Below are 26,419 nucleotides of genomic sequence, written 5' to 3' on the forward strand. Positions count from 1 at the left end.
GAGAAAGAGCTGTAGACAGATAGTCAAAATTCAGCTGTACAACTCCAGCAACACTCGCACATCTTTAATAAGCTCAATAAAATGCTGTTTCTTCACACTTACGAGTGACCACACGTCGAATGATGGGGCTGCCTTGCTCATGACCGTTGATGACCGGCTGGACGCTGTAGGTGTACTCAACTCCAGGAGTTAGACCTGAGATGTGGACACTACCAGACTCTGAGATCGTGTCCCTTGGAGCTTCTCCACCTTGACTGGGCCTCACGGTCAACTGCAGAGAAGAATTAGTGAGTAAACACTGTGTATTGAGTAATCATGATTGAATGTGTGTGAACGAGAGAGAAAAGAATGTCCAAAGACAGTTTCTAAAGAGTACTTTCACATGTGTCTTACAATGGCCATTAAACCAAGAGTGATTGCCTATAGAACAATTATAGGTTTGTAAACATTCAGGATGCACATACAACACACAGATACAGTTCAGTTTAAAAATATTTTATTGATTAGATGTCATTTTCAAAATATTATCTGCATATTGCTAGAGCTTGTCTCCTAGCGATAAGCACTGTTTTTCAACTAAATTGACATTAGTTGGATAGTCTTACAGATCCGAAACAGGGATGATTTTATTGTGGGCGGAGCCTATCTGTTGGCAGAAAATTATTGTTTTCAAGTGGCAGTTTATGGAGCCATGGAATAAAAGAACAAAAAAGGTAAATTTGATTTAATATTTCAAAATTCTGATTTTTTTCTCACAGTTCCGAGATTATATATCACAATTCTAATGAGGAAAAACAACTCATCATTCTCTCTTTTCCCCTCTTCCCTTCTGGCTTTTCCCCCTCAGAATTGACAAGCTCACAATGAACGGTAAGTGAATATTATGTAGACCTATTGTTTAAATCAAAGGTATGCTTTAAAAGTAGAGTAATCATAGCAGTCTTCATCCATAGCATGTGCATTTAAACGTCTGCGTTTCCTCTCAAATGGAGTCTTTGATGACAGTATGCTATAAAATTATTTGCAATTCGATATTGACATCCAAAGCATATTTTTTTCTCTTATTCCATGGACTTTACCCATTTACCTCCAGTTGTTCACCAGCTTTTTTCTTCAAACACTATATACGCGCAGCTTCAAGTGACATAACTGTAACATCTATTCTGAATTTACTCTGGGATGTTTTAATGGTACCTTGTATCCAATTTTAGGCACAGGGGTCCAGGAAACAATGATGGAGGTGTCTGTGACATCAGTGCTGAAGTGAGGAGCAATTCCCATCTGCTGAACTGAAAACCAGAAAATACAGGACTATTGCATTAGCACTATTTAAGCAAATGTATTTGGAATAATAAAAAATAAAACAAATCAGTAACTCACGTGTGGTGAAGGAGGCGATTAGCCCCACACTGAGCACATTGCCTTTTTCCGCATGCAGAGTGGCAGTGTACTCGGTGTCAGGCTGCAAGTTGATGAGTGTGTACTGTGACATACGGCCAGGAATACGCAGCTGTTTAGGGTTTGAGCCCTCGACAGTCAGGAAAAGTCTGTAACCTGTGACTTGAGCCCTAGGAGTTGACCAGATGATTACAGCACTGTCTTCAGTAACGTTAGTGAAATCAATATCGGCGGGTGGGTCGGGCTCTGTGAAGAGAAAGATTATATTATATTAGATCCAATTCACCTACCCAACTCTCAATGTGTGATCCTGTAGTACCTGTAGTGACTGAGGGGGTACCATCTGGCAGAATATCATTTTTTCATAAAACTGACCAAATTTGTGAGATTAAATTGAGCTCTTTTGTTCTGTTTACCAAAATAGTCTAATTAGGATAAATGCTGACAACACAAACATATTCTTTATAAAAAATTACTGAGAAAGCAATGTGTATTATGTAATTGCTCTATATTGAATATCACAATAGGCATTTAAAGCAAGCACTGCACTGATAACAATAACTGCATAAACTGGGAAATCATGTGTACTGATTAAAACTGAGGCAAATAGTGATTTGAGATTAAAAAAATCTCTAAAACTGACCCAGATTCAAAGTGGAGGAAGAAAGAGAAAGAGCTGTAGACAAATAGTCAAAATTCAGCTGTACAACTCCACCAACACTCCTACATCTTCAATAAGCTCAATAAAATGCTGTTTCTTCACACTTACGAGTGACCACGCGCCGAATGATGGGGTTGCCTTGCTCATGACCGTTGATGACCGGCTGGACGCTGTAGGTGTACTCAACTCCAGGAGTTAGACCTGAGATGTGGACACTACCAGACTCTGAGATCGTGTCCCTTGGAGCTTCTCCACCTTGACTGGGCCTCACGGTCAACTGCAGAGAAGAATTAGTGAGTAAACACTGTGTATTGAGTAATCATGACTGAATGTGTGTGAACGTGAGAGAAAAGAATGTCCAAAGTCAGTTTCTAAAGAGTACTTTCACATGTGTCTTACAACGGCCATTAAACCAAGAGTGATTGCCTATAGACCAATTATAGGTTTGTAAACATTCAGGATGCACGTACATTACATGAATATAGTACAAAATTGTTTGGTTTAAAAAATGTATATTTATTAGATGTCATATTCAAAATGTTCTGTGTATATTACTAGAGCTTGACACCCAGCAATAAGCACAGACATTCAACAAAATTGACATAAGACAGTGGGATAGTCTTACAGATCCTAAACAGGGATGACATTTTTTTGTGGGTGGAGCCTATCTGGTGGTAGAAAATGATGGTTTTCAAGTGGCAGTTAATGGAGCAATGGAATAAAATATTTTTTTTATTTAAAAAGGTAAATTTGATTTTATATTTCAAAATTCTGACTTTATTCTTGCAGTTCAGAGATTATATATCACAATTCTAATAAGGAAAAACAACTCATCATTCTCTGTCTTCCGCTCTTCTCTTCTGGCTTTTCCCCCCCTCAAAACTGACAAGCTCACATTGAACAGTAAGTGAATATTGTGTAGACCTATTGTTTAAATCAAATGTATGCTTTAAAAGTAGAGTAATCATTGCATTTTTCATCCATAGCATGTGCATTTAAATGTCTGCGTTTAGCTTCAAATGGCGTCTTTAACCACAGTATTTTATAAAAACTATTTGCATTCCGATCTTAACATCAAAAGGCACAATATATATATATATATTTCTTATTCCATGGATTTTATCCATTTATATCTACTTGTTCAACAGTGTTTTTCATCAACCACTATATATGCGCAGCTGCAAGTGACGTAACTGTGACATCCATTCTGAATTAGTCTATAGCTGTGCCAAAATGGCTCTGGCATGTTTTAACGGTACCTTGAATCCAATTTTAGGCACAGGGGTCCAGGAGACAATGATGTCGGTGTCTGTGACATCAGTGCTGAAGTGAGGAGCAATTCCCATCTGCGGAACTGAAAACCAGAAAATACAGGGCTATTGCATTAGCACTCTTTAAGTTAATGTATTTGGAATAATAAAAAATAAAACAAATCAGTAACTCACATGTGGTGAAGGAGGCGATGGACCCCTCACTGAGCACATTGCCTTTTTCCGCATGCAGAGTGACAGTGTACTCGGTGTCAGGCTGCAAGTCGATGAGTGTGTACTGTGACGTACGGCCAGGAATATGCAGCTGTTTAGGGTTTGAGCCCTGGACAGTCAGGAAAAGTCTGTAACCTGTGACTTGAGCCCTAGGAGCTGACCAGATGATTACAGCACTGTCTTCAGTAACGTTAGTGAAATCAATATCGGTGGGTGGGTCGGGCTCTGTGAAGAGAAAGATAAAATTATATTAGATCCAATTCACCTATCCAACTCTCCATGTGTGATCCTGTAGTACCTGTAGTGACTGAGGGGGTACCATCTGGCAGAATATCATTTTTTCATAAAACTGACCAAATTTGTGAGATTAAATTGAGCTCTTATGTTCTGTTTGCCAAAATAGTCTAATTAGTATAAATGCTGACAACACAAACATATTCTTTATAAAAAATTACTGAGAAAGCAATGTGTATTATGTAATTGCTCTATATTGAATATCTCAATAGGCATTTAAAGCAAGCACTGCACTGATAACAATAACTGCATAAACTGGGAAATCATGTGTACTGATTAAAACTGAGGCAAATAGTGATTTGAGATTCAAAAAATCTCTAAAACTGACCCAGATTCAAAGTGGTGGAAGAAAGAGAAAGAGCTGTAGACAAATAGTCAAAATTCAGCTGTACAACTCCACCAACACTCCTACATCTTCAATAAGCTCAATAAAATGCTGTTTCTTCACACTTACGAGTGACCACACGTCGAATGATGGGGTTGCCTTGCTCATGACCGTTGATGACCGGCTGGACGCTGTAGGTGTACTCAACTCCAGGAGTTAGACCTGAGATGTGGACACTACCAGACTCTGAGATCGTGTCCCTTGGAGCTTCTCCACCTTGACTGGGCCTCACGGTCAACTGCAGAGAAGAATTAGTGAGTAAACACTGTGTATTGAGTAATCATGACTGAATGTGTGTGAACGTGAGAGAAAAGAATGTCCAAAGTCAGTTTCTAAAGAGTACTTTTACATGTGTCTTACAACGGCCATTAAACCAAGAGTGATTGCCTATAGACCAATTATAGGTTTGTAAACATTCAGGATGCACGTACATTACATGAATATAGTACAAAATTGTTTGGTTTAAAAAATGTATATTTATTAGATGTTATATTCAAAATGTTCTGTGTATATTACTAGAGCTTGACACCCAGCAATAAGCACAGACATTCAACAAAATTGACATAAGACAGTGGGATAGTCTTACAGATCCTAAACAGGGATGACATTTTTTTTGTGGGTGGAGCCTATCTGGTGGTAGAAAATGATGGTTTTCAAGTGGCAGTTAATGGAGCAACGGAATAAAATATTTTTTTTATTTAAAAAGGTAAATTTGGTTTTATATTTCAAAATTCTGACTTTATTCTTGCAGTTCAGAGATTATATATCACAATTCTAATAAGGAAAAACAACTCATCATTCTCTGTCTTCCGCTCTTCTCTTCTGGCTTTTTCCCCCCTCAAAACTGACAAGCTCACATTGAACAGTAAGTGAATATTGTGTAGACCTATTGTTTAAATCAAATGTATGCTTTAAAAGTAGAGTAATCATTGTAGTTTTCATCCATAGCATGTGCATTTAAATGTCTGCGTTTAGCTTCAAATGGCGTCTTTAACCACAGTATTTTATAAAAACTATTTGCATTCCGATCTTAACATCAAAAGGCACAAAATATAATTTTTTTCTTATTTCATGGATTTTACCCATTTACCTCTGCTTGTTCACCAGTGTTTTTCTTCAACCACTATATATGCGCAGCTGCAAGTGACGTAACTGTGACATCCATTCTGAATTAGTCTATAGCTGTGCCAAAATGGCTCTGGCATGTTTTAACGGTACCTTGTATCCAATTTTAGGCACAGGGGTCCAGGAGACAATGATGGAGGTGTCTGTGACATCAGTGCTGAAGTCAGGAGCAATTCCCATTGGCTGAACTGAAAACCAGAAAAAACAGGACTATTGCATTAGAACTATTTAAGCAAATGTATTTGGAATTAAAAAACAAAAACAAACTCCAAGGTGGAGAAGCACTGCACTGATTACAATAACTGCATAAACTGAGAAAGCACGTCTATTAACACAAAACTGAGGTGAATAGTGATTTGTGATTCAAAAACTCTCTAAGACCGACCCAGAGTAAAAGTGGTGGAAGAAAGAGAAAGAGCTGTAGACAGATAGTCATAAGACAGCTGTATAACTCCACCAACACTCGCACATCTTTAATAAGCTCAATAAAATGCTGTTTCTTCCCACTTACGAGTGACCACGCGTCGAATGATGGGGCTGCCTTGCTCATGACCGTTGATGACCGGCTGGACGCTGTAGGTGTACTCAACTCCAGGAGTTAGACCTGAGATGTGGACACTACCAGACTCTGAGATCGTGTCCCTTGGAGCTTCTCCACCTTGACTGGGCCTCACGGTCAACTGCAGAGAAGAATTAGTGAGTAAACACTGTGTATTGAGTAATCATGATTGAATGTGTGTGAACGAGAGGGAAAAGAATGTCCAAAGTCAGTTTCTAAAGAGTACTTTTACATGTGTCTTACAATGGCCATTAAACCAAGAGTGATTGCCTATAGAACAATTATAGGTTTGTAAACATTCAGGATGCACGTACAACACACAGATACTGTACAAAATAGTTCACTTTAAAAATATTTTATTGATTAGATGTCATTTTCAAAATGTTATCTGCATATTACTAGAGCTTGTCAACCAGCGATAAGCACTGTTTTTCAACTAAATTGACGTTAGACAGTGGGATAGTCTTACAGATCCTAAACAGGGATTACTAATTTTGTGGGCGGAGCCTATCTGTTGGCAGAGAATTATTGTTTTCAAGTGGCAGTTTATGGAGCCATAGAATAAAAGAACCAAAAAATGTAAATTTGATTTTATATTTAAAAAAATCAGATTTTTTTGTTCTTTTTCACAGTTTCAGAGATTATATCTCACAATTCTAATAAAGATAAACCACTCATCATTCTCTCTTTCCCCTCTTCTCTTCTGGCTTTTTCCCCCCTCAGAATTGACAAGCTCACATTGAACAGTAAGTGATATTATGTAGACCTATTGTTTAAATCAAATGTATGCTTTAAAAGTAGAGTAATCATAGCAGTCTTCATCCATAGCATCTGCATTTACACGTCTGCGTTTAGCTTCAAATTGAGTCTTTGATGACAGTATTCTATAAAAATTACTTGCATTCTGATCTTGACATCAAAAGCCACAAAAACATATGTTTTTCTTATTCCATGGATTTTACCCATTTATCTCCAGTTGTTCACCAGCATTTTTCTTCAAACACTATATACGCGCAGCTTCAAGTGACGTAACTGTGACATCTATTCTGAATTTACTCTGGCATGTTTTAACGGTACCTTGTATCCAATTTTAGGCACAGGGGTCCAGGAGACAATGATGGAGGTGTCTGTGACATCAGTGCTGAAGTCAGGAGCAATTCCTATCGGCTGAACTGAAAACCAGAAAATACAGGGCTATTGCATTAGCACTCTTTAAGCAAATGTATTTGGAATAATAAAAAATAAAACAAATCAGTAACTCACGTGTGGTGAAGGAGGCGATGGACCCCTCACTGAGCACATTGCCTTTTTCCGCATGCAGAGTGACAGTGTACTCGGTGTCAGGCTGCAAGTCGATGAGTGTGTACTGTGACGTACGGCCAGGAATACGCAGCTGTTTAGGGTTTGAGCCCTGGACAGTCAGGAAAAGTCTGTAACCTGTGACTTGAGCCCTAGGAGCTGACCAGATGATTACAGCACTGTCTTCAGTAACGTTAGTGAAATCAATATCGGTGGGTGGGTCGGGCTCTGTGAAGAGAAAGATTATATTGTATTAGATCCAATTCACCTATCCAACTCTCCATGTGTGATCCTGTAGTACCATATAGTGACTGAGGGGGTACTATTTGCCAGAATGTCAATTTTTCATCAATACTGACAACAGAAACATATGCTTTATTGAAAATTACTGAGAAAGCGATGTGTATTAAGTAATTGCTCTAATATCTCAATAGACATTAAAAGCAAGCACTGCTCTGATTACAATAACTGCATAAACAGGGAACACATGTGTACTGACATAAAACTGAGGTGAATAGTGATTTGTGATTCAAAAAACCTCTAAGACCGACCCAGAGTCAAAGTGGTGGAAGAAAGAGAAAGAGCTGTAGACAAATACCGTAATTCCTCAAATAAAACGGTAGTCAAATAAACACCGAGCCTCTGATAGTGGCCGGGGGCGTGGTCAACAGGCACAAATAAAGGCCGGTCTTAAATGAAGCCAAGGGGGAAAATTTGTGTGGATAATCAGCAGAGTCAGATAAGGTACGTACACGCCCACTGCCGGAGAGGTTATCGTTCTCAAGTCAAGAACCGGTTGCATCGCTTTTTGGATCTCCAGTACACTGAACTGAGAACTGTTCCTGTCAGACGCGTCCGATTTGAGAACCGAGGATCTGATGATACTGCGCATGTGTGATTCAGCTTGAAGCAGACTGACACACAGCGCATCTGAACCGACCTGGTTCTGTGCTAATGTTATGATCTCTGTCCACTGGAACACTATCGCTTTTAATTTTAAAAAGTTTATTTAAAACAATTACTTATCAAACAGGTGGAATTAGAAATAAAGGCCTGCCTATAATAAAAGCCTGCTTCAAATAAAAGTCTGTTACCTTCTGCAGTTTAGGTAAATAAAGGCCCCTGTTTTTATTTGAGGAATTACGGTAGTCATAAGTCAGCTGTACAACTCCACCAACACTCCCACATCTTCAATAAGCTCAATAAAATGCTGTTTCTTCACACTTACGAGTGACTACGTGTCGAATGATGGGGTTGCCTTGCTCATGACCATTGATGACCGGCTGGACGCTGTAGGTGTACTCAACTCCAGGAGTTAGACCTGAGATGTGGACACTACCAGACTCTGAGATCGTGTCCCTTGGAGCTTCTCCACCTTGACTGGGCCTCACGGTCAACTGCAGAGAAGAATTAGTGAGTAAACACTGTGTATTGAGTAATCATGATTGAATGTGTGTGAACGAGAGGGAAAAGAATGTCCAAAGTCAGTTTCTAAAGAGTACTTTCACATGTGTATTACAACGGCCATTAAACCAAGAGTGATTGCCTATAGACCAATTATAGGTTTGTAAACATTCAGGATGTGCGTACATTACACAGAGACAGTACAAAATAGTATGGATTAAAAAAAAATCTTATTGATTAGATGTCATTTTCAAAATTTTATCTGCATATTACTAGAGCTTGTCACCCAGCGATAAGCACTGTTTTTCAACTTAATTGGCATTATATAGTAGGATAGTCTTATAGATCCAAAACAGTGATGATTTTTTTTTTGTGGGCGGAGCCTAGCAGAAAATTATGGTTTTCAAGTGGCAGTTTATGGAGCCATGGAATAAAAGAACAAAAAAAAAAAAAGGTAAATTTGATTTAATATTTCAAAAATTCAGATTTTTTTCTCACAGTTCAGAGATTATATATCACAATTCTAATAAGGAAAAACCAATCATCATTCTCTCTTTTCCCCTCTTCTCTTCTGGCTTTTTCCCCCTCAGAATTGACAAGCTCACAATGAACGGTAAGTGAATATTATGTAGACCTATTGTTCAAATCAAAGGTATGCTTTAAAAGTAGAGTAATCATAGCAGTCTTCATCCATAGCATGTGCATTTAAACGTCTGTGTTTAGCTTCAAATGGCGTCTTTGATGACAGTATGCTATAAAATTATTTGCAATTCGATATTGACATCAAAAGGTACAAAAATATTTTTTTTCCCTTAATCCATGGATTTTTACCAATTTACCTCCACTTGTTCACCAGCATTTTTCTTCAAACACTATATACGCGCAGCTTCAAGTGACGTAACTGTTACATCTATTCTGAATTTACTCTGGGATGTTTTACGGTACCTTGTATCCAATTTTAGGCACAGGGGTCCAGGAGACAATGATGGAGGTGTCTGTGACATCAGTGCTGAAGTGAGGAGCAATTCCCATCGGCTGAACTGAAAACCAGAAAATACAGGACTATTGCATTAGCACTATTTAAGCAAATGTATTTGGAATAATAAAAAATAAAACAAATCAGTAACTCACGTGTGGTGAAGGAGGCGATGGACCCCTCACTGAGCACATTGCCTTTTTCCGCATGCAGAGTGACAGTGTACTCGGTGTCAGGCTGCAAGTCGATGAGTGTGTACTGTGACGTACGGCCAGGAATACGCAGCTGTTTAGGGTTTGAGCCCTGGACAGTCAGGAAAAGTCTGTAACCTGTGACTTGAGCCCTAGGAGCTGACCAGATGATTACAGCACTGTCTTCAGTAACGTTAGTGAAATCAATATCGGTGGGTGGGTCGGGCTCTGTGAAGAGAAAGATTATATTATATTAGATCCAATTCACCTATCCAACTCTCCATGTGTGATCCTGTAGTACCTCATAGTGACTGAGGGGGTACTATTTGCCAGAATGCCATTTTTTCATAAAACTGACCAAATTTGTGTGATAAAATTGAGCTCTTATGTTCTGTTTGCCAAAATAGTCTAATTAGGATTAATGCTGACAACAGAAACATATTCTTTATTGAAAATGACTGAGAAAGCAATGTGTATAAAGTAATTTCTCTCTTCTCTGTATTTAATATCTCAATAGATATTAAAAGCAAGCACTGTACTGATTACAATACACATGCGTTCCCAGTTTATGCATAGTTACTGACATGAAACTGAGTTGAATAGTGATTTGTGATTGAAAAAATCTCTAAGACCTACCCGGACTCAAAGTGGTGGAGACAGGAACACTCTCGATTTCATCCTTCACAGTAAACACGCTGACATTGTACTCCACTCCTGGACTCAGATTCTCTAACGTGCATGAGTTCTGTCCTGCCTTCACAAACTCCTCTATAGAGTTCCCTTGTTGCCCTTTGGTGGGAGTGCAGGTCACCCTGTGACCCGTGATGTCTGAGGGGAAATGAACAAGTGTCACCAAGGGAAAATCAAGCAGTACATTTGTGTAGTGAATATGTGAGCTCATTTGAGAAAGGACAGAACATATTTTCATTATAAAGTGTTCCTGCATTTTATTTTAGACCAAAATAAATTCCATGACTTTTCATGGAACCTTTAATTGTTTGTATGCAATTGCTAGAACATTGGAATTAATGCGTTTGAAAAAATGATGAACTAGTTTGATTGATTTTATTGATAAAGATCAGCATAAGAGATTGATTCACTCACAAATCACTTTCTTGTCGATGAAATATTAGCTAGAGAGTAAAACATATATACACACACATACAGACACACACAATTTCATGTTTTTTTTTTTTTTTTACAATTTCAATTACAATTATGTATAATAAAATTCATACATATATATAATTATTTATCATTAGAATTATATTATATAAAAAACAACAAGTTTGGGATTGGTTAAATTTCTTTGATATTTTGGAAAGTCCCTTACTGTTCTCTCACTAATTTTACTGTATTTTTGATAAAAGTCTCAATTTATATTAGCAGAAATACAGTGAAAACAGTATTATTGTGAAATATTATTGCAATTTTGCTTTCTATTTTAATCTATTTTAAAATGCAATTTATTTCTGTGATGCAAAGCTGATTTTTAAGCTTCATTACTCCAGTCTTCAGTGTCACACAATCTTTCGGTAATCATCCTAATATGCTGATTTGCTGCTCAAGAAACATCTTTATTCAGATATACTTTTTAAAATAAGATTCTTTGATGAACAGAAAGTTCAAACGATCACCATTTATTTAAAATATAATATTATTGAGTACACAGTAATATGTCCTTAGTATCATTTTTGATTAATTTAATAAAGAAATATTAAATTTAAACATACAAAAAGGTATATTTGAACAGAAGTGTGTTTATTTTGAAACTTTAACAAGCACATGTAAAACATGATTTGTTCTATTATGAGTAATATCTCAGTACTAACCTGGGATTTTAGCATCGCTCCATTGTACCATCAGCTCTCCAGTGTTCGGGTTGGACTGCAAGTTCAGATCCGTGGGTGGAGAAAGAGCTGTAGACAGATAGTCATAAGACAACTCCACCAACACTCCCACATCTTCAATAAGCTCAATAAAATGCTGTTTCTTCACACTTACGAGTGACCACGCGTCGAATGATGGGGTTGCCTTGCTCATGACCGTTGATGACCGGCTGGACGCTGTAGGTGTACTCAACTCCAGGAGTTAGACCTGAGATGTGGACACTACCAGACTCTGAGATCGTGTCTCTTGGAGCTTCTCCACCTTGACTGGGCCTCACGGTCAACTGCAGAGCAAAATTAGTGAGTAAACACTGTGTATTGAGTAATCATGACTGAATGTGTGTGAACGAGAGGGAAAAGAATGTCCAAAGTCAGTTTCTAAAGAGTACTTTCACATGTGTCTTACAATGGCCATTAAACCAAGAGTGATTGCCTATAGCTGTACCAAAATAGCTCTGGTAGGTTTTAACGGTACCTTGTATCCAATTTTAGGCACAGGGGTCCAGGAGACAATGATGGAGGTGTCTGTGACATCAGTGCTGAAGTGAGGAGCATTTCTGATTGGCTGAACTGAAAGCCAGAAAATACAGGACTATTGCATTAGAACTATTTAAGCACATGTATTTGGAATAATAAAAAATAAAACAAAATCAGTAACTCACGTGTGGTGAAGGAGGCGATGGACCCCTCACTGAGCACATTGCCTTTTTCCGCATGCAGAGTGGCAGTGTACTCGGTGTCAGGCTGCAGGTTGATGAGTGTGTACTGTGACATACGGCCAGGAATACGCAGCTGTTTAGGGTTTGAGCCCTGGACAGTCAGGAAAAGTCTGTAACCTGTGACTTGAGCCCTAGGAGCTGACCAGATGATTACAGCACTGTCTTCAGTAACGTGAGTGAAATCAATATCGGTGGGTGGGTCAGGTTCTGTGAAGAGAAAGACAAAAGATTCAGAAAAAGTAATCTCATAAAATGTGTAAATTAATATTTATTAAAAATGCTGACAAGAAAATATTGTGAATGTACTGTATGTTAAGGCATTTTTCCTGGACAATACAACAATATTGATTTAGAAACCTATGTTTTTGCTTTAGTGAAAATATCTTTGCTTTTTTCTCACTTGTAGCTTGCTCTCCAACCAGCGGCTTGCTCTCTTCCCCTGATTTGAGAGCATAGATGAAGAAGCGGTAAAGGGTTCCAGGCTGGAGGTTTGTGATCTCAGCGTAGGCGTTCGGTGTCACAGGGAATGGTAGTACTCTCTCAACCAAGCCGTCTGGACCCACCTCGCCCACAGACACACGGTACCCTGACACCACTGTGGATGGTCCGGTCCAAGTGATTATGATTTTAGAGTCAGACACTTCAAAGAACTGCAGATCGGTTGGAGACGGAACTTCCTCTGTGGGTAGAAAACAATATTTTTTCTTCTTTCAGACTATCAATATTTTTTCTTCTTTCAGACTATCATGGATAAAGTTTCATGCTATCCTCATACTTGCTCTTTTTTTACCTCCTGAGTCACAAAATCTGATTCTGACCTTCCTTTGAAGGGCTTAAGTTTATTGTAGCCTCTCATTCAAACATGGCAATCCATGTGTTTACCATTCTGTAAAACTTGCTCATCTAAGCAAAGGAATTCAGACACCCTACCAACAGACCAGCCGGCCTGACAGGGAAAGAATAACAGGCTTTCAAGTCTGTTTGTTTTAAAACCAACCATAATATTTCACCATCAAAACCTGATTGCATGTACAGCTAAAATGTTTGTGGAACCATTTCTGTAGCATTTGCATCATCAAGATCACGTAGAAGAATCAGAGCATGCTATAAAAGCCAATGTGGGTAAACACCAGACAAATGTCTCCTCGTTGAGACCCAGACAGTTTTGCAGAGTTGCAATGTTTGCTGATTTGCCAGATCAGGACGAAACAGTCAGACCTCTGAAATGCTCTCCCAGCCAGACCCCATAAAAATCAAGATCTGCACAATTTCAACATATTACCCTATATGGGATTCACAGGGATTTGGACGCTAACTGGCTGACTCAACTCAAATGTGATCTTATCTTTGGGCTGCCAGACAAAACACATAAATCTACTCAAAAGAAAACAATAAAAAAGACATTTATGGCTTGATGACATCATGTTATGTTTCCACTGCACTACAGAGATCACACCATTTGTTAAACAGAAGTTATCATCTTCAGATGTATCCTGAAACACTGAGGTCAAGTAACATCTCTTCTCTAAAAATGCAGGTGAATTTAGTCAAGAACAGCTCTAGATTGCAATTCACCCCTAAAAACCAAAATAAATACAAAATTATATTTAATAAAACAGAAGCCTGTTTTAGGAACTTCTTTTTTTTCATTGTCACTTCATAATAGTTTTTTTTCGAGATTCTCAACAGTGATTTCATACCTGCCAGTGGTTCTCCAGCAGTTGTGACCTGAATAAAAATAGGTTCACTCTCCATATTCTCTTCCACTGAGTAGATGCTGATGTTATAGGGCAGACCGGGGCGAAGGTCGCCCAGGGTCACTGAGGTGGCGGTGTTAGGCAGGTTCAACTCAGTGCTACCAGAGCTACCCTCTTCAGATGGCGTGTAAACCACACGGTAAGCTAAATAAACAAGACATACATTGGTAAACAGCTGTGTATAAGTCCCATAATGTTTTTATTTTTTTATTTATTTTTTTTACTACAGACTAAAAGGCTGTTTACCGGTGATGGGAGCCACAGGTTTAGACCAGCTGATGATGATGGAAGACTCCCCCACATCCTTCACTTCATGTTCAGAAGGAGCATCTGGAGCTGTGGAAGCACAAGCCAAAAAGATCATATCATCATAAAGTGAAATACTTCAAGTGAGCGTATTTCTCAGTGGCAACTGAAAGACGACAAGAAATTGACTTCCTATACCACTCAAATTTGATTTAATTTATTTAATCTTTTTATATATTAAACTGTATATTACATTCCAAGTAAGAAAATTATCTTGACTGCCACATAACAATGTTGTGTATTGTCATATTATCTATTTTTATTTGATTAAGATGAATGTGAAAGCTACATCTTACCTGAAAGAAAATTCCAAATTGAACAGGGGTGTTTATGGGGTCATGCATTTTAAAGTTAACCAATAATATCATAACACATTTTTCATTTTCTACTCAAATAGTTTCTAGAGGGATTTATAGGATTAGAAAAAGGCCAAAATGGTCATAGAGACCAGGAAAAAAAGATTACCTGTGGTCTGGGAAGTAGTTAGGATCAGGTTAGGTTTTCCTCCTCCTGTCACTTCATACACATTTACAGTGTACTTCCTTCCTGGGAGAAGTTCACTGATGTTCACGGACGTAGCCGAATGAGGAAGGTCTGGAAACGGATACTCAAGTTAGCAGGGATTGCAAATATAGTCGCATTCAGCTTCAACAAACAACTGCAGACAAAGAGGTTTGCTGGCCTCAGCTGACTACAATAAAAATGCCGAACTTGTCATGCACATACTAACCCAAGATCATGGGCTGTCCGGTCTGCCCTCCCTCCTCATTCAGCTCATATTCCACCCTGAATCCAGACACAGTGTCGGACGCAGACACCCAAGAGATGACAAAACTGCTGGAAGTGATCTCCGTCACAGACTCAGAGGTGTCCACCATCGGAGGAGGCGGGGTGGTCTCTCCCTCAGAGGGTGTCACTAGGGAAGAAACAGAAAGAGGAACATTAACAACCATGACTTCCAAACATTTGGAAACAATAAATACCATTCAAATTACAGATGAATTCAGGAATTAATTATGCTTGGAAACTGTGTGGGTTTTATACACAAATACATGCGCATGCACGTTTAGTAAATGAGAAGAACCATAGCCATTTACATCGCTGGACGACTTACATGAGCCATGCACGGTGGAGAAATCAAAGCGAGTGGTTTCTCTACGTCCAAAACGCAGGATGCTGATGAGTTGACCCTCGTAGGTGACTCCTGGCTTTAGTCCAGCAATAGTGTAAGAGTTCAGATGGCCTGGAATAGTTACCTCCATCCATCGGATATGGGTGTTTTTCTGTTTAAAAACGAGTAGGTTGCAGCTCAACAGACACCCATAGTTTTTATTAGATAAATAACCTCTTGAATGCAATCAGAAGTCAATTTCATTTAATGAGCAAAGGGCATACAGCGTCACAAAAGAGCCTCACCGGTCTCCATTTGAGTATGTACTGTGTGATGTGTTCAGAAGCCGGCGCGTTCCATTGGATGGGATGAGAGTTGGGCTGGTTGCCAGACTCTGATATGATCACCTGCACTGGACGATTACCACCTGATAGAGATATATAAAAGATATTCAATATTTGAATCATATTTACAGCCAAAAGCACCTATACTTGCAAGGTCTTTAGAAGATATCATGCTGCTCACCATGCTTATACTGTAAAACAACAAAGAGAGTAAACAGTGTTCCCACAACTGGCATTCCACACACGAAAACAAACGAAGATGATTTCTGGCTTAAAAATACATTATTGTTGTCAGGGGTGTTCTAGGAAAGAGACTAAATGTTTGTAGCGCTAGTGTGTTCTGTTCCTTTTGGGAAACGCTGAAATGGGAAACGTAGCACTAGCCTGTGAGATTCTTACCACAGATTCAGCACTGAGACTCAAGGCTCAGGCTTTTAAACCTTTAAATCCAGCAGACAAACTGCTTTAGCAATAACAACAGTCCAAAGATAACTCCCAGCAACTTTTCTGAAGTGGTAAATCTCTATTATTTACCCAACAAATTTCCCAACACTGTATATAAAACTCATTTTTCTTCAAGTGTCTTGCAGCCTCATAAGGCAATATCCCCAAATTGCTCCTGATTTCAATCTGGTCCTTATTTTTCCCAATTACTGCCATGAGGGTAGTCTGTACAGCACTTAAAGTTCACTTAGTCTGCATTACGTTCCGCCAGCCTGCACCAGCTTCACCCCCACTGTTCCCAGCCTTCTCACAGCTGGACTCCATTACTGAGGGATATTGCTCTGGGGTTGCTTCCACTATCTGAGCAAAGGGATCACTTCTGACCCCAACAAGCTCTTACAAAAAGAGAAAACTTTATTAATGCAGACCTTGTCAGATTTTGTGGTGGAGCTTGTGGTTTTTTTATAAATACAAGTAACTCACAGATTTAGCTTGGCCTAAGAAAGATTGGATTAAAAAAAAAAAAAAAAAAAAAAAAAACACTGTAGTTGTCATTAGGGTTGGGTTATACAACCAAAATATTGTACTTTTTATAATATCACAGTAACAGTATAAAATGGAAGTTTATATCATATTATATAACTAATTTTTTAATATTGTAGTCAGAAAGATTTTTAAAAGGGACCAAAAAAAGTTATACTTCAAATAAACGCTGTTCTTTTAAAATTTTATTCATCAAAAAATCCTGAAAAAAATATATATTTTATGGTTTCCACAGAAAAAAAAAAATGAACCACCAAACATGTTTTTCACACTGACACTAATAAGAAACTATTCTTGAGAATAAATTCAGCATATCAGAATGATTTCTGAAGTATCATGTGACATTATAAAAATATTACTATTTTTACTGTATTTAAAACAAATGCAGCTTGTAAAGACCACAGAATTTTCCAACATTCTAGTCACAAATAAATGTATTCAATATATGAACACCTGGTTTAGCAAGCCACAGCACATCAAAACAAAACCAATACATTGGAAGACTATAGTTGAACTATAGCATTCTGCTTAGTCTTGGATTTAAAAAAAAACAAAATCAAAAACAAAAAAACACATTTTTACCATCATACTGTCCAGCCCTGCCTGTTGGTTTTCTTCTACAAAAGTTTGGAGACTTGAGGCAACCATTAACGATGGAAACTACATAATCTCTTAATGACTTTACAGATGTTGTGCAAGCAGAAAAAGTAACAGGTTTGGTTGAATTTCAAACTTGTTCCTAGCACAGGATAAAAGCAACTCAAAGACAAACAAACAGTGCCAAAAGGACTGTAGGGGGTGATTGAGACAGCTGTGTTGATTGGCTGTGTGCTTTTCTCCATCCACAGAACTTCAAAAGAACAGACGGCAAATACAAGTCATGGGCCCACCCAGATCAAGGTGTGGATGAGTGCATCTTAAAACCGACATCCTTGATTTCAAACACTGCCAGAGGACGAGCATTTGTTGAAAGTTGTAAAAGAAGCGATCACAAGGAAGAACGAACCCTAATTGCCTCTCTAACAAAACACCTGGGGAAAACGGCATACAGCACCCTTGCTCTCAGTAAACATCTGGAAGTCTTTGACTTCCAAGCCACTCCCCATCCATGCCCACAAGACTACTTTTAGCAGTACACAGCGTGACCCAGATACTGTGTGTGAGTGTGTGTGTGAGAGAGAGAATGAACGAACGAACATGTGCCCCATAAAAGACGTTGTTTACTCACCATGGAAAGTCTGCTGAGGCTCGCAGCTCATCTCTCCGAGGCCATTTCCATAGCAGTAACATCTGTAGTGGATTCCCTGAATGAGTTTGTCCCAGGAATCTCCAATCTGATAGTACACTCTAGTTTCTGGCTCCTGGCACTGATCTGGAAATGAAAATCGGAGTAACACAGTCATTATCCAATCATTAGTTTGGTCACTTATAGGGAACAAGGCAAAAAAAAATGCTGATCCCAAGGCAACAATTTGGAGGAAAAGACACTCTAATGGTTTCAAGAAATGTTCATTTAAGCAAATGAAGACAAATGTATAATTTCTCTTTATATCCTAGAAGCTCACCGATAGCGTCACACTTCCAGCGTCCACGGCCTTCACCGAAACAGGTGCAGTTCATCATGTAGCCTTCGTTGTGCAGTTTAGTAAAAGTCTGATTTACTTCGTAGGTCAAATTATCCACAGTGCACTGGTCTGAAGATGACAAGCCATATATGGACATTTGCACAATGATACATAACTTCATTGCATTCATTACGAGGGGGGAAGAGAAATGACAAATCTCACCTTTGAGTTGCGAGTAGGCCATGCAGCTCCATTCTCCACGGCCATTGCCCATACAAGTACAGCGCATCATGTGACCCAGAACATCATGGCGTCTGTCCCATTGATCACCCACACGATACATCACACCCTCACCAATGGTACACACCTCTTCATGGGCTGATGGAAACCGATCAATAAACATTTGAGTAAACTGCTGAAATAATCATGCACAAACCTGCAGATCTTTAAATTCTCCTCAACTGTCCTGCAAAAAAACTAACCAAACTTCAAGGCTATTCAGCCAATGAGACAAGCATATATCGGTTTTGAAGCACTCGAGGACTTCCAAATACAACCTCCTAAATTCTTCACAGAACAAGAAAAAGCATGAAGTACAGGAGGAGCCATAATGGATTTATGCCATGGGAACTTGGGGAATTGGCGAATATAGCTTTTAAATTAAGCAATTAAGTCAAGTCACATTTACAGATTTCAAAGCAGCTTCAAAGTAGTAAACAAGAAAATAACAGAAATCATTTTCTTCAGTTATTATGAAACGGATACAATTTAAGACATCAGCTCTAAAAAAAGGCAATAGTGTCATTATTCAGATCAATTTAGCTCCGTGTTGATTCAGTTAAATTCATGTTGCTTTAAGTTATAACTAAGTTCATTAGTTATAAAGCAAAATCAATTTAACTAAAAAGCATCTCTACAGAAGGAAATAGTGTCATTATTCCACTGATTTAGTTTAATAATATTGAAAGTTCATCAAATTATGAAACAAACTTGATTCAGCCAAAAGTAGCTCTACAACATCAGAGTTTGAGGAATAAATACCCGATCCAGTTAACTGAATTGTTTTTAATGGCCTGAAGAGATCAGTATAATTAATCAGTTAAGCAATTTGGGGGTCAATTAGGGTCAAAGAGTTAAAACTCAATCCTAATGGCCACAGATCCATAAAGCTCAAGGCAGTTCCTCACAATCGGCCTTATTGTTTTAACTGGGATATCTCTGATTGGTGTATCTGGTTAATAAAAGAGGACTAGAGTGAGGAAATCTCTCCAGGGTTAAGAGTGGAGGAGGTTACACAGCTGCCCTGGAGACCTGCCAGATGTATGCTTCACTGCCAACCAGACTCTGGTCCAAAGCCAAGCTCCCCTCCGTCTGCAGCCCCGCACAGCTGAGGGGCCACGGCTATCACAAAAATGTCTGCTTAAACAATAGCTGAAGCTTCGAAAGTACCCACGTTTTGCACATTCAGTATAGCAAGTAAAACCTACAGATCAAGATATCACTTGTACTGAAAACCAAAACAGTTGATGTATGATAATGGTTCCTGTGTTGAGACAAGAATCTCTACCCCCTACAAAACAAACACGACAGGGCAACACAAAAAGCAGCTCTGGTTTCAATCTATACATGTCAGATCACTGAATCCCACCAATATCAATAAACTCCCCAGGGTTCGCCTGGCTCTAACTGGCACCCTGGTGACAGAGACACCCATCAAAGCGGAGTCAGAAGGAGGTGTTTATGTAAATACAGCTGAATAGGTGCTGAGTGATCTTTTGTTTCACGTAGTTAACATCCTCATCTTAACTGTTATTAGATCTCCTCCCATACAGACCGCAAGGTATTTAAGACATTTGAGATGCATGAAATGACACTTATTTGATCTATTCAGTCTTTTTACCAATACGCCCGAAGTAAGGAAAAGAATGGGACCTGAAATGCAATGTTTAAGAGAAGATTAAGATAAAATGATATGCTCAAAGCACGTTATTAAGATCCAGGATCCAGATCCAGGAGTGCTTTCATAACATTAAAATTCTCAATTTTCCAATGTTCCAAGCACCTGTCAAGTCATAACCTGCTATTCTCTCTTTCTCTTTGGCTTGAGCATTTATTGTTAGCGTAAAACTGGCACTTACCTGCCATGGGACAGAAGCCAAACCGCTGCTCTCGGTCAAAGTTATAAGTTGTGCCACACCATTTCATGCCATCTCTCCTGCCTTCAGCGGTGCAGTCAGTGTAGTTACGGCCATTGTAAAGGAACGGGAAGTGACAGAGTGCACCATTGGAGTTTCCCCCTCTTGTTGTGACCATAACTAAAAATAATGAAGATATTTACAAGTGAAAAACAGTAGCAGTTTCAAGGAAAAGTTTTAACTTCCAATAAATTTATGACAGTATAACTGTGATGGTTCAGCACTCTTTCAGGTCTCAAGACAACAACATTTCAATAACCAACCTTGTAGATATGATAGATATGTAGATATCTGAAAATGTTAAAGCTATGCATGCATTTATATATTAAAAAAAACACACTGGATATTTAGTTTGATTCAGATATTTTAGAATTACACTACCATGTTATATGTTTTTTTTTAAAGAAATGAATACTGTTAATAATTAATATTTTTATTCAGGATGAATATTAAAGTGACAGTAAAAGCATTTATAATGTTACAAAAATATACATTACAAATTCTGTTCTTTTAAACTATTAAAAAAGAATGCTGAAAAATATTAAAATATTAAACAGCACAACTGTTTTCAACATTGATAATAATAAGAAATGTTTCTTGAGCGGCAAATCAGCATATTAGAATTATTTCTGAAGGATCATGTGACACTGAAGACTGAAAATTTTGTTTTGGCATCTTTTTTTTTTTTTTTACTGTTCTTTACTGTATTTTTGATCAACTGAATGCATATTTGGTGAGCATTAGAGACTTCAGAAACATCAAATAAAATTAATAATGAATATAAACTTGCCATTGTTGCTGGTACAGAAGGAGTACTTGTAGTCTTTCTCAAAGTCGGCTGAGGTGCTGCACCAGAGCTGCCCATCACTGCGCCCCTCAGACGTACAGGAGTAGAATGTTTTCCCCATGAACACGAAAGGGAACACACACGGCAGGCCACCTGAGCTCCCACCATAGACCTGGGACTGGCTCTCTGCATACACACACACATCACACATGACAATTAAAACATGAGATACAAGCACAGCATTCAATCTAAATGAAAACTGATAGTTTGATCGACAATGACATTAACCTGATTCATCACAGCTGACACCGTTGCCCAAGCAGGTACACAACATCTGTTTGCTGCCCTGGGTCTTGATCCAGCGCATGCCCAGGCCATAGGAAACACCTGTGTCTGTCAGACAGGATCCCTGCGTGGGGTGTTCAGGCACCGCCTGTGGCTGATGCACTGCAGGCTGGATATTAGTCACCACACGAGACCCAGTACCTAGTGTACAACAAAACACATAAAGATACAGATTTTGTATCAACCGGGCCCACTAAGAGGCCTCTACAAACATCCAGGGTATCCCAAATAATAATTTAAATTAACAATCTTCATTTGAAAAGCTAAAACAGCTCTCATATTAAATAGATTGGACATTGTGATAATCAGTCACAAGACACTGATCGTTCAAAACGAGCCACTCATATTTGAGAGCTGCTGTGAAGGGTAAGGTCATCAGTGAATAATGATTTCTGCCTTTTGCACAAAGTAACTGTATGATTTCAAAACACTGGGTAAATAGGACACAGTTAATAACAACATTGGTTTGGACATACATGAGAGTAACTTTTACAGAATTTTTATCTTTAGGTCATTGTTACTTAAAGGGATAATGAGTTCGCCCAAAAATGAAATCTAATGTTTATCTGCTTAACCCCAGGGCATCCAAGATGTAGGTGACTTTTTTTCTTCAGTAGAACACAAACAAAGATTTTTAACTCAAACCATTGCAGTCCGTCAGTTATATAATGTAAGTGGATGGGAATTACAGAAAAAAAGATTGAAAAAAATCTTTGTTTGTGTTCTACAACAGAGTCACATCTTGGATGCCCTGGGTGTAAGCAGATAAACATCACATTTTAATTTTGGTTGAACTATACCTGTAAGTATTATTCATATACTACTACAGTATTTTGAATGAAATGTTACTTTTTAACTGAATTCTTAAGTTTTTATTTTTTTTATTTTAGGGTTTTCAAAATAATATTTATATACTATACAGCTTTATTTCACTAAACAAAAAAAAGTTTTTTACCCAGACCAGTGGTGTGCAGTGATGCATGTCTCTCGCATTTCCACTCTCCACGTCCATTTCCAGTACACAAACACTGTACCACATGTCCGAGAGAATCCGTCTTGCTCCACGTGTCTCCGATCCGGTAAGAAGTGCGTTTGTCCTGGTCATTACAGCGATCTGTGATGCACACAAAAACGTACAAAGCAGATGTTTCTCATCAGAATCATGTTGCAGTTAATTCTTCTAAATAAATTTTTTTTTTAAAATGCAATAATGTAAAACTTTTTTTTTATGTTTGTTTGTTTAAAAAGTCTTTGCACTGAAGCCAGAGAGTTTAACTGCACTTTGAGCGTATAATTAAAGTGAATCCAGTTGGACAGATGGGAGATTGGGAAAGGGAGTTTTGTGTGGTTTGGACTGCTGCATACTTCTAAAAAGGGTGGAGTTCTTACTTCTGGATGTGCATGTAATACGTCCATTTCCTTCTCCTAAACAGGTGCAGTCCACCATCATCCAGCCTTGGTAGGGTTTCTCCCAGGTCTCACCAACCATGTAGGATGTGCCAGCAGCATCGTCAAAACAGCGTTCCGCTATCAAGAAAAAAATGGTTTTAATAATATGATGATGTTAATACTTTTACTTACTTGATGTATCACAGTTCCTTTCCATCATGTCCAAAACCACTATAATTAAAGAGCTTATTAAATCACTTTATGATTGCAGTTTCTTGCCTGTGTCAACATATTTTGTATTGAAACAGGCAATTTGGGTGGGACATATTGGAGGGATCGACCCTTTTGAAAACAAAATTGCTGATAGGTTGCATCACAGCCATGAACCATGACTTGCTACTTATAAGCTACATGTGGTATTAAGGGGAGAAATATTCTTTTTCTAGAAAGCATTTGATTGGACAAAAATTTGTAATGCATTTTGAGTCATCAATAGTCTAGTTTAGTTTTAATATAAGAGACAGTTAATTTAAAAGTATACTATCATATAAATCATAGCAATCACACAGATAAAAAGCAACAATAAACGCAAAAATGGGGTTTTCCAATGAATGCTCAAACTCACAAACAGGTTTGCAGGTCCACTCTCCTTTTCCATTTCCCAAACACACGCACTCTAGCATGTAGTCTCCAGTGTCGTGTGGTCTCTTCCATGTGTCTCCAATCTTGTAGGAGTGCCCTCCCTCATGACAGCGGTCTACAAAAGAAGCCAAGTAGGTAAGCAGCAGCACAACTCCAAAAAGCGTAATTTCCAAAGTGCCATTAGGTATAGTGAAGGAAAGTTCCAGTCTACCCACTCCCAATAGTGCAGCTGATTTTCCCTCGGCTGGAGCCAATGCAAGTGCAGTCCCAGATCATCCCATCCTTGGGCCTCTCATAAGTCTCTCCAACCCGATAGGAGCGAGCGTTTATTTTATCATAACAGGTTTCCTCAGCTGGGAACAGAAATGGACTTTGATCCTCATTACCTCTTCAAAGTTGTCAAATGCAAAATACATTTACATGCAAATAAATTGTTGTTATTTAAACCAAGTGAGGAAACATTCATCCAGTTCTGTGCCTTCAAGGGAATAAAATCCAATGTAAGAGGACTCACCATCAGGCTTTGATTTACACTTTATACCAGAAACTCCATGACAAGTGCATAGCAGTGTGTTGCCCAGATAACTGCGCTCCCACTGCTCTCCAACTCCATAATGCTTACCACTCTCAACACAGCCATCTGCAGAGCACACAATGGAAGTATTCTGACTGAGCGCTACATTATTTTAACTTTCTCAAAAACAAACCATGATCGCACAAAGAAGAAAACGAGAATCACCAATGCACAGTTTCCAGCGTTTAATTCACCATTTGCGTGCGTAAAGCCAATCAATAAGCTACTAATTTGCCTATTTCAATGAATCAAAACAAAACAAACACATATAGGACCGCATACCTTGGGATACGGATGACACCGAGTGTTCCAGAACTTGTCTCCTATGTTTCCCCGTTGCTTTCGGCATACACTGTACAGTGCAGGCGAGCAAAGCCACCGCCAACGCCGTGCCCAACGGGCCACTGGTCATTGTCACAGGTGAGATGAAACACAAGTATACCGAGAGTTAAACCTTCCTTTCCTAGCAATGGAGGATCGAGGAGACGCGGTTGTTCACTGGCTGAGCGATTCAGATTCACCACAGCCTCTTCAGATCTCCAAGTTCCCCGTTTCTCTCCCTGTGCGTCCTGCCCCTCCTGCTCTAGCACGCACCTCTGCGGAGAGCTCAGATGTGCGGAGCGCTTTTATTTGACCTCCACAATCCGCCCTGGAGGAGGAACTACCCCTGCACACGCGTACGGAGCAACACAGACAGACACCCAATCTGAAGCTCGCTTTTTGCGTACAAAGTTTAGGATAATAATTCATTCAGAGCGAACGCTCGCAAACAACCAATGTCAGCGCAGTCACCTTTTGTTGTGTCTCTAATCCAATACACAATTACTAAAGTAATGACCCAAATCTGTCCGTTTAAGGAAGCCTGTGAGTCTGTCCTAATCTAATAGAGATCATGCTACAGTTGGAGTCCATGGATGTCCCATGTCCCATTCACAGATGGTTCAGGGCGCTGCATCCATCTGAAACCAATTATAGACAAACTCTTCACTTTAATAACACTTCCCTGGTGGTAAAATAAAGTCATTCTCAGTTTACTGCCACCCTTAGAAAGAAATTAAGATTGAAAGAGGACTCATGAGACAGATGTAAGTGCAAAATAAAACTTCACTCCAGCTCCAGCTGAAGGCAGGAGGCTGACATTTGAATATGTTAATCTCAAGGAGACCATCTTACATTTTCTAAAGTTTCAAAACCAAGGGATATTCCTAAAACTCATGGACCACTTGTGAAATACATGCAAATGCATGTATAGAGGCCTACTGCAGCCACTTTTACTTTTTTAAATGCTTCCCAGCAGGAGTGAAATTTTAATGTCATCAGTAATGTAGAAAAATATCGTTAGGCTAAAAAATGTTTATAGGTTGATATAACCATGTCAATGGCTAAGCTCATTGAGAATTGCTAAAATTTTATCGCCAAATATATTCCAAACGTGATAGTTATGATGTCAGTAAGCAGTGTCCTTGCTATAATTTAATATTTACATATTTTTCAAGTCAAAACTGTTGCTGAAATGTAGTTCATAGCATCCGCTACTTGTATGTATCTTGTTTATCCATGCTCTGTTTCTTACAGCTTGATGGATCTGTCTGTATACCTGATCTTAGTCTATCTTGCAGGTCATTCATGGAAATGTCAGCACCCTCTCATTTTAAAACTGTAACCCTCTCTCTCTATGAATGGAGGCAGCAATGCTGACAGAACTCCCATTTAAACATCATCAGACTTTTAAAAAGTGCTTTCTGAGCTTTCTGTGTTTGTAATAATCATACCACCATGTAGTTAAATTCTTCAAATGATGAGAAGAGACAGATTGTCGCTTAACAGATGATTCAGTGATTTCCAGGCCAGATGTTTGGTTTGACTCATGCTTTACTTTGCATGTCTTCCCACTTCACCCTCTGTTGTCATTCTTTACCCTCCCCCAAGATGAGTGTAATCTATGCTTATGAGCTGATATGCAAAATATCTCTTTTCCTTTTAATGGGCTTATAAATACTTCTGTCCACAAAGTTTTAACGACATTATGCTCT

General features: G+C 38.7%; 1 protein-coding gene across 30 annotated transcripts in view; it reads right to left on the bottom strand.

Moving 5' to 3' along the window:
• The window catches only part of LOC113108876 (fibronectin-like), a 54,652-nt gene extending 29,667 nt beyond the window's left edge, over positions 1–24,985 (bottom strand). For 12 of the 30 annotated variants that reach the window (XM_026272257.1, XM_026272253.1, XM_026272267.1 and 9 more), the window contains exons 1-38: positions 24,669–24,985; positions 24,327–24,452; positions 24,028–24,165; positions 23,796–23,927; positions 23,171–23,308; positions 22,737–22,895; positions 21,725–21,922; positions 21,440–21,622; positions 20,593–20,769; positions 18,677–18,832; positions 18,455–18,583; positions 18,118–18,261; positions 15,864–15,985; positions 15,562–15,730; positions 15,178–15,363; positions 14,913–15,041; positions 14,388–14,477; positions 14,085–14,285; positions 12,785–13,063; positions 12,328–12,591; positions 12,141–12,235; positions 11,781–11,949; positions 11,609–11,695; positions 10,413–10,604; positions 9,741–10,004; positions 9,555–9,649; positions 8,434–8,602; positions 7,170–7,433; positions 6,984–7,078; positions 5,859–6,027; positions 5,441–5,535; positions 4,292–4,460; positions 3,505–3,768; positions 3,319–3,413; positions 2,168–2,336; positions 1,381–1,644; positions 1,195–1,289; positions 103–271 (exon numbers count right to left, since the gene is read on the bottom strand). In XM_026272257.1, coding sequence (XP_026128042.1) covers positions 103–271; positions 1,195–1,289; positions 1,381–1,644; positions 2,168–2,336; positions 3,319–3,413; positions 3,505–3,768; positions 4,292–4,460; positions 5,441–5,535; positions 5,859–6,027; positions 6,984–7,078; positions 7,170–7,433; positions 8,434–8,602; positions 9,555–9,649; positions 9,741–10,004; positions 10,413–10,604; positions 11,609–11,695; positions 11,781–11,949; positions 12,141–12,235; positions 12,328–12,591; positions 12,785–13,063; positions 14,085–14,285; positions 14,388–14,477; positions 14,913–15,041; positions 15,178–15,363; positions 15,562–15,730; positions 15,864–15,985; positions 18,118–18,261; positions 18,455–18,583; positions 18,677–18,832; positions 20,593–20,769; positions 21,440–21,622; positions 21,725–21,922; positions 22,737–22,895; positions 23,171–23,308; positions 23,796–23,927; positions 24,028–24,165; positions 24,327–24,452; positions 24,669–24,798 — 6,169 coding nt within the window. In that variant the 5' untranslated portion in view covers positions 24,799–24,985. The remainder of the gene's footprint in view (positions 1–102; positions 272–1,194; positions 1,290–1,380; positions 1,645–2,167; positions 2,337–3,318; positions 3,414–3,504; positions 3,769–4,291; positions 4,461–5,440; positions 5,536–5,858; positions 6,028–6,983; positions 7,079–7,169; positions 7,434–8,433; positions 8,603–9,554; positions 9,650–9,740; positions 10,005–10,412; positions 10,605–11,608; positions 11,696–11,780; positions 11,950–12,140; positions 12,236–12,327; positions 12,592–12,784; positions 13,064–14,084; positions 14,286–14,387; positions 14,478–14,912; positions 15,042–15,177; positions 15,364–15,561; positions 15,731–15,863; positions 15,986–18,117; positions 18,262–18,454; positions 18,584–18,676; positions 18,833–20,592; positions 20,770–21,439; positions 21,623–21,724; positions 21,923–22,736; positions 22,896–23,170; positions 23,309–23,795; positions 23,928–24,027; positions 24,166–24,326; positions 24,453–24,668) is intronic. The other 18 variants (XM_026272281.1, XM_026272275.1, XM_026272255.1 and 15 more) reach the window with 16 other exon arrangements.
• Positions 24,986–26,419: the final 1,434 nt, after the last annotated feature.

Source organism: Carassius auratus, chromosome 9 (assembly GCF_003368295.1).
Source record: "Carassius auratus strain Wakin chromosome 9, ASM336829v1, whole genome shotgun sequence".
In the NCBI taxonomy this organism is placed as follows: Eukaryota; Metazoa; Chordata; class Actinopteri; order Cypriniformes; family Cyprinidae; genus Carassius; species Carassius auratus.